Source organism: Podarcis raffonei, chromosome 13 (assembly GCF_027172205.1).
Source record: "Podarcis raffonei isolate rPodRaf1 chromosome 13, rPodRaf1.pri, whole genome shotgun sequence".
Classification (NCBI taxonomy): domain Eukaryota; kingdom Metazoa; phylum Chordata; class Lepidosauria; order Squamata; family Lacertidae; genus Podarcis; species Podarcis raffonei.
Window position 1 is genome coordinate 46,740,103 of NC_070614.1, and position 11,523 is coordinate 46,751,625.

The 11,523-nt window shown below is 41.8% G+C and overlaps 1 protein-coding gene across 1 annotated transcript; it reads left to right on the forward strand.

Moving 5' to 3' along the window:
- The first annotated feature begins 10,454 nt into the window (after positions 1 to 10,454).
- Positions 10,455 to 11,456, forward strand: LOC128399125 (olfactory receptor 6X1-like). The gene has a single exon (XM_053360384.1). The coding sequence runs from the start codon at positions 10,455 to 10,457 to the stop codon at positions 11,454 to 11,456; it is 1,002 nt and encodes a 333-aa protein (XP_053216359.1).
- The last annotated feature ends 67 nt before the right edge of the window (positions 11,457 to 11,523 follow it).

Here is an 11,523-nt window from a genome sequence, read left to right on the forward strand (position 1 = left end):
GATCAGGGGTATATTGTCAGCTATTTCTTAGAACTTTTTTAAAAAAACAGAAGGGAAAATGTGATAATACTTAGGGTGCTCATTTGGTAGATATAATTCAGGTTCTCCCTGTTGGTGCAAATAACATTTGCTCAGTGTAGGCACATTTAAATTAATGGACCTAGCAGTCATGTCCATTAATGTCAATGGGTCTACTTTGAGTAGTAGTCAGTTGAATACCACCCATACTCTCCTTCTTTCTAAAGTTGCAAAAATCATTTGTTTATCATTTGTTTCCAGGAATGGAATGGGGTGGAATTCAAAGAGCTCTGTTACATGATTCCATCTGGCTCTTCCATTCTTAAAAATATACGAATCAACTCAAAGCAGATACTGCTGCTTGTTGGTCCTTCTCTCTATTTTTCATGAAGAAAGAAGAGGAAAAGAATCTTATGTCGCTTGCTATTATTTCACTGTGGTTCTGTGTACAAGCGATTATTTGGTTTATTTCTGACAATTTAATGACTTCTAATATTAGTGTTCAAGATCAGTTCAGACTTTTGATTGGTATAGTTTCAGGAATGGAGATTCGTAGCTTAAAGAGAAAGCTGTCTCATTTAAATCCTATAAAGTCTTTTGAATACTTTCATTAGTATCAAATTACCCTTGAAGACTCTCAGTCTCTGAGATTGATCCAATTTTATTTTTCTGCTGCTATTGATGCTGTTTATGCTGTTGGTTCTGGAGTTAAACTCTGACAATGTGTGCACGTTCCACAATAAAAGCAAGTGTACAAAATGAGCTGCTAACAGAAATAATAATTAAGAGAAGGACTAGAGAAATAAATTAATTTTACTACAGGAAGCAGCGGCCTTAGAATGTCTCTCTCCAGAAATAAGCTGATGTTACTCAAGGAGGAACATCATACTTAAAACCTAATATTTATAATGCTGGTTCTAGTGTACTTTGTCTTTTTCCTTAACCACTTCTATAGCATTTAGATCTTAGTATTTTTCTTTTTAGGATTTCTGCCTTGATTTCTGCCTTAATACATTTTGTCATATGCTTTAAATATATTTTGACACCTAGGGCCTTGCATATGAATCTATATTATCATTCATTGACCCACATAGACAACTATTGTTGACTCTGACAAGATAAAGGTCTTTTGCAATCCTACTTCCAAAAATCATTATTTAAAGTATAGGAAAAGACTGGTTGGACCACAGCACAGGTCCATTAAGTTCAGCATCTTGTAGCCCATGGTATCCAGCCAGGTGCTTTTGGGAAGCCCACCATCTAAGACATGAAAACTAGTAGCCCTCTAATATTTTCAGACAGGCTACTTTCAATGGTCTGTGCTCTGGTAGCATAGTAACATTACATTACTGTTGTTGGGCTGTCTTTCAATATAGTTCAGAAGCCACAGCTATTGCAGAATTCAGTGGGCAGGTTGCTCACCAGGGAAAGAAGATCTGAGCATGTAACTCCCGTTCTGATGAAAATGTTTAACAATTAGTTTTGGGAATCAATTCAAATTGCTTCAGCTGTTGTTTAATTATTTTTATTGAGTTTCATAATAGAGTACAAATGAATACAAAAATACAAACACATACATACCAAATGCAGATTATAACCTTAAGCCTTGCAGGATGACCCTCCCCTCTTCTCCCCCCCCCCAAGTCAATCGCTTTGTATAACTATTTCTCTGGTTGTTTCTGACCTCCTTATTTTCTCCTCAGAAAAAGCCAAAAGAATTTTATCTATAAAGAACGCGCACACACACACAAACAAACACAAACAAACAAACAAACAAACAAACACACATATGTTGTCTGATCTTTAACCACAATACGCTCTAGTATAAAATAATAATACTGTTTTAATACATAAATAAATTACAATTATTATGAGGGGTTGATTGTATTTTTATATTTTCCCGTCTATTAAATATCTACTGTTCTACACAGCATTGGTTTGAAATGCTGTGTTTTTTTGGGGGGGAGGGGAGCCCTTCTTTCAGTCCAACCACCCTCACAGACACATTTGTAAAGGATGAAGGAAAGGACCTTCTTAGTGGCTGCCCTCAGACTCTGAAGCTCCCCACTTATAGAAACTAGACTGGCTCCCTCCTTGCTGTCCTTCTTGTTCCAAGAGGCCTTTGGGAAATGACTGCTTTTAATGAAAGGGCTAGCACTGTGCTGTTTTTATTGTAATGTTTAATTACATTTTCATTGTTGGTTTTTCTATGCTTTTCTAGTGGTTCTTGTTTTAGCTATAAGCTGCCTTGAGTCCTGTCAGGGGGAAAAGTGAGATATAAATATCATCATCATCATCATCATCCATGCCTCAGGATCTCTGTACCTTTCCTCACACAAACCAACACAAACCCTGCAATTGTCATTTGAGGCCCAACTCCATCTCCCCTCTCCATGGGAGGCCCAGAGGTGGCAATATGAGAATGACCTTTTCAGCAGTGACTCCCCAATAGTGGAATGTTCTCTCCAGTGATCATTTGTGGTCTCTTTCACCTGTGTTCTGGGTATTTATTTATGTATTTATTGTGTCCATTGAAAAATGGTTCTAGTATTTTTATTATGTTTGTAAGTCATAGAATCATAGAATCATAGAATCATAGAGTTGGAAGAGACCACAAGGGCCATCGAGTCCAACCCCCTGCCAAGCAGGAAACACCATCAGAGCACTCCTGACATATGGTTGTCAAGCCTCTGCTTAAAGACCTCCAAAGAAGGAGACTCCACCACACTCCTTGGCAGCAAATTCCACTGTCGAACAGCTCTTACTGTCAGGAAGTTCTTCCTAATGTTTAGGTGGAATCTTCTTTCTTGTAGTTTGGATCCATTGCTCCGTGTCCGCTTCTCTGGAGCAGCAGAAAACAACCTTTCTCCCTCCTCTATGTGACATCCTTTTATATATTTGAACATGGCTATCATATCACCCCTTAACCTCCTCTTCTCCAGGCTAAACATGCCCAGCTCCCTTAGCCGTTCCTCATAAGGCATCGTTTCCAGGCCTTTGACCATTTTGGTTGCCCTCCTCTGGACACGTTCCAGTTTGTCAATGTCCTTCTTGAACTGTGGTGCCCAGAACTGGACACAGTACTCCAGGTGAGGTCTGACCAGAGCAGAATACAGTGGCACTATTACTTCCCTTGATCTAGATGCTATACTCCTATTGATGCAGCCCAGAATTGCATTGGCTTTTTTAGCTGCCGCGTCACACTGTTGGCTCATGTCAAGTTTGTGGTCAACCAAGACTCCTAGATCCTTTTCACATGTAGTGCTCTCAAGCCAGGTGTCACCCATCTTGTATTTGTGCCTCTCATTTTTTTTGCCCAAGTGCAATACTTTACATTTCTCCCTGTTAAAATTCATCTTGTTTGTTTTGGCCCAGTTCTCTAATCTGTCAAGGTCGTTTTGAAGTGTGTTCCTGTCCTCTGGGGTGTTAGCCACCCCTCCCAGTTTGGTGTCATCTGCAAATTTGATCAGGATGCCCTTGAGTCCATCATCCAAGTCGTTGATAAAGATGTTGAATAAGACCGGGCCCAAGACAGAACCCTGTGGCACCCCACTAGTCACTCTTCTCCAGGATGAAGAGGAACCATTGATGAGCACCCTTTGGGTTCGGTCAGTCAGCCAGTTACAAATCCACTGAGTGGTAGCATAGTCAAGACCGCATTTTACCAGCTTCTTTACAAGAATATCATGGGGCACCTTGTCAAATGCCTTGCTGAAATCAAGGTAGGCTACATCCACTGCGTTCCCTTCATCTACCAGGCTTGTAATTCTGTCAAAAAACGAGATCAGGTTAGTCTGACATGACTTATTTTTCAGAAATCCATGCTGACTATTGGTGATCACAGCATTCCTTTCCAGGTGCTCACAGACTGTTTGCTTAATGATCTGCTCCAGAATCTTCCCTGGTATTGATGTCAGACTGACTGGGCGGTAATTATTTGGGTCCTCTCTTTTCCCCTTTTTGAAAATAGGGACAACATTTGCCCTCCTCCAGTCTGCCGGGACTTCGCCTGTTCTCCAGGAATTCTCAAAGATGACTGCCAGTGGTTCTGAAATCACATCTGCCAGTTCTTTTAATACTCTTGGATGCAGTTCATCTGGCCCTGGAGACTTGAATACATCTAGACTAGCCAAGTATTCTTGTACTATCTCCTTAGTTATTCTGGGCTGTGTTTCCTCTGCTGAATCATTTGCTCCAAATTCTTCAGGTCGGGCATTGTTTTCTTTATCGGAGAAGACTGAGGCAAAGAAGGCATTGAGGAGTTCAGCCCTTTCTGTGTCCCCTGTTTGCATTTCACCATCTTCTCCTCTGAGTGACCCCACTGTTTCTTTGTTCTTCCTTTTGCTACGAACATACCCATAAAAGCCTTTTTTGTTGCTTTTAACCTCTCTAGCAAGCCTGAGTTCATTCTGTGCTTTAGCTTTTCTGACTTTGTGTCTACACGTGCTGGCTATTTGTTTGAATTCCTCTTTGGTGGTTTCCCCCCTTTTCCATTTTTTGTACACATCCTTTTTTAATCTTAACTCAGTTAAAAGTTCTTTAGATAGCCACCCGTCAATTTTATTTATTTACATGAGTAAGCAAACTAAACAACAGCAGCAACAAAAACAACTTAAGCTCCATGAAGTCATTATAACTAAATGCCACTGATAGTCATTTCATCCATGAATATGTGTAATCCACTTTTGGTGCCGTCTATGATATTAGTTGCCAACAAATGTATAGTAAAAGCTATGGTTTTCCCAGTAGTGATGTATGGAAGTGAGAGCTGGACCATAAAGAAGGCTGATCGCCGAAGAATTGATGCTTTTGAATTATGGTGCTGGAGGAGACTCTTGAGAGTCCCATGGACTGCAAGAAGAACAAACCCATCCATTCTTAAGGAAATCAGCCCTGAGTGCTCACTGGAAGGACAGATCCTGAAGCTGAGGCTCCAATACTTTGGCCACCGCATGAGAAGAGAAGACTCTCTGGAAAAGACCCTGATGTTGGGAAAGATGGAGGGCACAAGGAGAAGGGAACGACGGAGGACGAGATGGTTGGACAGTGTTCTCGAAGCTTCCAGCATGAGTTTGACCAAACTGCGGGAGGCAGTGGAAGACAGAAGTGCCTGGCATGCTCTGATCCATGGGGTCACAAAGAGTTGGACATGACTAAACAACTAAACAACAACAATGAAAGGGCTAGCACTGTGCTGTTTTTATTGTAATGTTTAATTACATTTTAATTGTTGGTTTTTCTATGATTTCTAGTGGTTCTTGTTTTAGCTATAAGCTGCCTTGAGTCCTGTCAGGGGAAAAGGTGAAATATAAATACAGTGGTGCCCCGCAAGACGAACGCCTCGCAAAACGAAAAACTCGCAAGACGAAAGAGTTTTCCGTTTTGGAGGTGCTTCGCAAAACGAATTTCCCTATGGGCTTGCTTCGCAAGAAGAAAGCCCATAGGGAAATCTCCGCCGGCCTTCAGAAGAGGTCCTGGACCTCTTCTGAAGGCCGGCGGGGGGCAAAAGTCTTTGCTCCCCCCGCCTGCCTTCCCGGGACAGCGGAGACTTCTCCGCTGTCCCGGGCGATCTGAAAATGCTGGCGGGCAGCAGCGAAGGCTGCGCTGCCGCCCGCCAGCATTTTAAAAGCCCCCGGACAGCGGAGACTTCTCCGCTGTCCTGGGGCGATCTGAAAATGCTGGCCGGCGGCAGCGAAGTCTATGCTGTCCGGGGCTTTTAAAATGCTGGCGGGCGGCAGCATTTTCAGATCGCCCCGGGACAGCGGAGAAGTCTCCGCTGTCCCGGGAGCTTTTAAAATGCTGGCAGGCGGCAGCGAAGCGTTCGCTGCCGCCCGCCAGCATTTTCAGATCGCCCCGGGACAGCGGAGAAGTCCTTGCCCCCCCCCAGCCTTCAGAAGAGGTCGGGGGACAGACTGTCCCCGGACCTGGTCTGAAGGCGGTTTCCCTAGGAACGCATTGATTGATTTTCAATGCATTCCTATGGGAAACCGTGCTTCGCAAGATGAAAAACTCGCAAGAAGAAAAAACTTGCGGAACGAATTAATTTCATCTTGCGAGGCACCACTGTATCATCATCATCATCCATGCCTCAGGATCCCTGTACCTTTCCTCACACGAACCAACCCAAACCCTGCAATTGTCATTTGAGGCCCTACTCCATCTCCCCTCTCCATGGGAGGCCCAGAGGTGGCAATATGAGAATGACCTTTTCAGCAGTGACTCCCCAATAGTGGAATGTTCTCTCCAGTGAGCATTTGTGGTCTCTTTCACCTGTGTTCTGGGTATTTATTTATGCATTTATTGTGTCCATTGAAAAATGGTTCTAGTATTTTTATTATGTTTGTAAGTCAATTTTATTTATTTACATGAGTAAGCAAACTAAACAACAGCAGCAACAAAAACAACTTAAGCTCCATGAAGTCATTATAACTAAATGCCACTGATAGTCATTGCATCCATGAATATGTGTAATCCACTTTTGGTGCCGTCTATGCTATTGGTTATCACTCCATGCTGTGGTAGCAAATTCCAACCATTATTTAAGTGTTGTGTGATGAAGTGGACAGAAGTCTGTCCTAAATTCCTAAGCAACAAGGAGATAGGAAAAAAGAATCCCTCATCACTATTGATTCTTTTATTATTGGGTTGTTTTATAAATTTTTTTTATATACCACTTAGTGCCAAAATAGTTTTGCTTGCTTTATTTGTTTCATTCACGAATCACTTCCTAAGCAGCATCTCAAAGCAATTTAATAATAAAAGAGATCTATACATGTAAAAAACTATTCTATAAATTAGAAATGTTGAAGGAGTTTTGGGCAAGGGGTGGGGATGCAGGAGAAATTAGGAAGCTCCCTCATACAGAGTCAACCATTCCTGCTACTTCCTAAGTTAACTTTGCTTTTTTAAAAACAACAACCACCACCCAACAACTTCTAAAACCTTAATTAGTGTTCTTAATTGGCATGGGAGAAACTATAGAAGTCTTCTAAGGCTTTTTCTTTCAGCCCCAGGAGGCATTAATGAACTGTTCACAAACAGAGAAATAATTTTATAAAATTGATGCTTATTTATTCCCAGCTACCTTTTGTCAAATGTATAAAGAAGAAATTAATATGCGGAACATCAGAGAGTTTCCCCCTGGTTCTTGACATTACTGGGTATGTACTTTTATGAGTTAACCTGAGAACTTTGGTGTCTGGTGTCCATTGGTATTATACTTGGTCAGAATGTTAGCGCATGTCAGGGACTGGCTGGACCTCTGACAGATTTCGGGTTCATCCTCCAAGTTTAGTCCAGATAATATTGTATTTTGTGGGGAAACAAGGCCGATCCGGGCATTGAAGTAACCTCCCAAGACAAACCGAGGGTTAGGTGACAGAGAGTCTATACTTTCGAGTAGTTGGTCAAGTTTTTCCCAATATGATCTCAGTTCCCCACAAGACTTTACTGGAGTACATGCAGATGAAATAAGTATTTCTCAGGAGACTATCAGAAAGGGACAACACTAAAAAATTAGGGGTGGTCAACGAGGGACACTGTTGAATTGATACATTAAGAGAGGTTGACACCAGCACCGCCAGCCCCCCACTAGGCCTTCCATACTTTACAGTTTTAAGAGCTGGTTGAGTGTAACTTGTAAAACCCTGTAATTCAACCATAGTGCCCTCTTTTGCCCAGGTTTCTTGAAGAAAGATGATATCATGTGTTTGTAGATAAGAACAGAAATCACTGTCTTGGATCTTGTTCGTCCACCCTGTTACATTCCATGAGAGAAGTTTAATTGTTTTACAGTGATTTACTCTTAGTCAATTGTTGGCCAATGTACTCTTGGAGTTTACCAGTTTTTGAGGCAACAGAGTATTGCTAATGCTAGTGGAATAATCCAGATGTTCGATTATTTCAGTCGCCGTACATAAAGTACTCACATTTGTAATCACTGGGCCTTTTCTTTGCAAATTGCTTGCCAATGGGGATTCCTTGAGTGTATTTCCTGTCTCCTCCTCTTCTAAATATCTCATCTTTGTCCAATCCTCCAGTGGTTCTATAGTTATCATTCTGTTGTGGCCATTGGGTCTATTATCAGTCTCTGCCTCCAGTTCTTTAATCTCTTTCAATGTCTGGCTCATAAGATCAAGCCACTTGATAACTGTTTGTTGCTCTTCCTGAGGGAGATTCCTAAAGGAGCTGAGAAAATCCTCTTCCAAAGGATTTACAGAGTGCTCAGATTCCTGAAGATGATTGTCTAGAGGAATAGGCTGTTCCTTTTGGCTCACCTGGTTATTTTGATGTTGGGCATGATCCTGCGAATTCAACTCAGGCATGTCTGTTTCCTCCCCACCTGTCAAGTTTTTTTGTGATGTCATTACTTCCATTGGGGATCCAGGCTTTGGTTTTGTGGGCCCCTCTGAAGCACCAGCCCTCATCTTACATAAGGGTGCCACAATAGAATTGCGAAATACCCGGGTTGGAAAAACTCATCTGCTTGACAATCTGAATTTCAGCTTGTGAATCAGTGAGGGCAGTCTAGTAGAGGAAAAAGTTAGCATAATTTTTTGGATTTGATTTGTGGTATTCAAGAGTTCAGTCCTAACGAGGTCGATCTCTGTAAGTCCAATACCAAGTAAGTCTGATAAATGTTGTTTGGAACGCTGGGCACCTTTCCAGCTAGGAGTTTGATCTGGCCTTCCACAAATTGTCATGCAGATCTTTTTTGGTTGGAAGATTAAATAAGAAGAGTTTGTTTTAAGAGCCTCTGCGCGTTCTATGTTGAGCTTAGGGGTCTGCTCTTGTCGCCAATTCCCTTTGGTTCTATGGTGTTCTGTTGATGCCTGCTTGTTATTAACTGATAAACTGTGGACCTCTTTGGATAACTGGGTTATTTGAGAGGCAATACCTCTAATTTGTTGGAAGATATGTTCAACTGTTCTTGCAATTAGAGTTAATTGGGTGCTCTCCCTACTTGTTATTCCTTCCTCTCTGATCGGCACAGGATCAACTTGCCCCACTGCTGGATCCAGTTCCACGCTCTCACCTTGAATACTCTCCCCACACTCACAATCATCTTCAAGAGGAGAAAACCGGTTTTTTGTTGGAACTATAAAAGCAGATTTGTTAAAAAATTCCTCTATTTTAGATAGTTTGGAAACCGGTGAGAGAGCTACATCCTCTGGGTCCCTGTGGCATTTACTAGCAGGCATAGCGTCACCGTGGGGAGTAAACAAGGAGAGGTTTCCCCAACCAAAAAAGAGAGAAAAAATAGAAAGTGCTCAGTTTGTTCAATTTAAGAGCGTCTCTGTGTGGAGACTGCCAGGAGTTTCAGGAACAAAGTATAGAAGGGAGTTGGTGGTTAATAGGTAGCAGCTGGCGGCCTCCCCAGGATGTGTCACAGAACTTGCCCAAGATGTTTCTCATTGCATAGACAAGAAGGTGCTGTTAGAATCTCAGTAGGTTGGTAAGTTTAAAAGTAGAGAAGTAAAAAAGGAAAAATTACTTCCCTGGGTGGCAGTCAATGCTAATTACAGTCCTGTTATCTGCGGAGCTCCGAAGCCTGCTTGCTAAGCCGTCGCCATCTTGGGTTCCTCCAACGGTGCATATGCTAGGCCAGGGGTCAGCAACGTTTTTCAGCCATGGGCCAGTCCACCGTCCCTCAGACCATGTGGTGGGCCAGACTATATTTTTTTGGGGGAGGGAATGAATGAATTCATATGCCCCACAAATAACCCAGAGATGCATTTTAAATAAAAGCATACAATCTACTCATGTAAAAACACACTGATTCCCGGACTGTCCACGGGCCGGATTTAGAAGGCGATAGGGCCGCATCCGGCCCGCGGACCTTAGGTTGCCTACCCCTGTGCTAGGCTAATGCACAAGTCACTGAAACTAATATACACGGTTTAATTATATCAAGGGAAATTTCTGGCAGAAATACTTATCACTGGGTGAAATTTACACTAAAATGCTAATGAATTTTCATGAGGGCTTTTTTATATATAAAAAAGCAATGCATAAATTGAGCTGAAAATGCATGGAAGTGAATGTAAAATTAAGAAAATGAGAAACTTAAAGAAATAAAAATTGATAGATGAAGTTAAATATGTGTGTTTGTATTTGTGGTGCTACCACCAACAACTATTCAGGGCTCCCTCAGCCTTGCCACAGCAGCCTCACCCCATCTCCATCCTGATGAGCAATGTGCCACTGATGCTCCTAAGATACCGCTGCCTTCTACTTCCTCATGAACCACCTCTAGAAAACTATACATGCCATGAAAGTGAAGAAATATTCATTTTATGTAACTAAACATAACACCTAGTTATAAATTCATGCGCTGTTTGCTAAAATGCATATCAGTATACATATGTTTCCTTGTGTACTTATGAGAAGTTGTGCTGAAACTTTATTTTTATTTTTTTAAGGAGGAAAACAAGGAAATGGAGGCAGCCAATGCAACATTGATCACGGAGTTCATTCTATTGGGATTCCCTGAATTTCATGGAATGAGGACGCTATTTGTTGGGATTGTCCTTCTGATGTACCTGCTGTCCATTTCAGGCGACTGTCTCATCATCTCAGTGGTCTTCATGGAACCCAAACTCCACACACCCATGTATTTCATCCTCAGCAACTTCTCCTTGACTGAGCTCTGTATCACCACATCAGTAATACCCAAGATGCTGACTAATATCTTTTTGAACCAAAATACCATCTGCTTCGCATGTTGCCTGATACAAGTTTTATTTAGCTTCTCATTTGGAGCTATACAGTTAATCAACCTTGCCACCATGTCTTTTGATCGCTACACAGCCATATGCAAACCCTTTCTTTACAATGCAATGATGACTAATAGACTGTGTTTCCACCTGTCGTTAATGGCTTGGGTTGTAGGGTTTATAGCTAATTTGTCTCAATCCATAGTTTTGTGGACTTACCCGTTCTGTGGACAGAATGTCATTGATCATTGCTTCTGTGATATGGGACCTGTTTTGAAATTGGCTTGTGCTGATACAACTGTGATGGAGCTTGTAGGTCTCTTTTATGCTGCCATTATTATGTGGGGTTCCTTTTTCTTTTCACTTATCTCTTATGCCAGCATTATAAACACCATATTGCGGATTCCATCTGTTACTGGACGTTCAAAGGCATTTTCCACATGTTCCTCTCATCTCACTATTCTTTGCCTATACTATGGAGCAATGTTTTTCATGTACCTGAGGCCTTCGACCCAAAGTGACACCCAAATCAACAAAGTCGTGTTCCTTGTGACCATTGTTGCTTTGCCTCCCCTAAGTGCTTTAATCTTCACAATCCGGAACAGTGAGTTCAAAACTGCTGCAAAAAGAGCAATGCACAGAAGTTGCCACCTACCCTCCTCTGCTGTCATGAAATTAATCAAGATGGGGTCCGTGAAAAAATGTCCTCAACAAATTATTTAATGACTTTAGACTACTACTGAGATGAATGGCATATTGTTAGGTGTTTCCATGGATAGTTCCAAAAAGC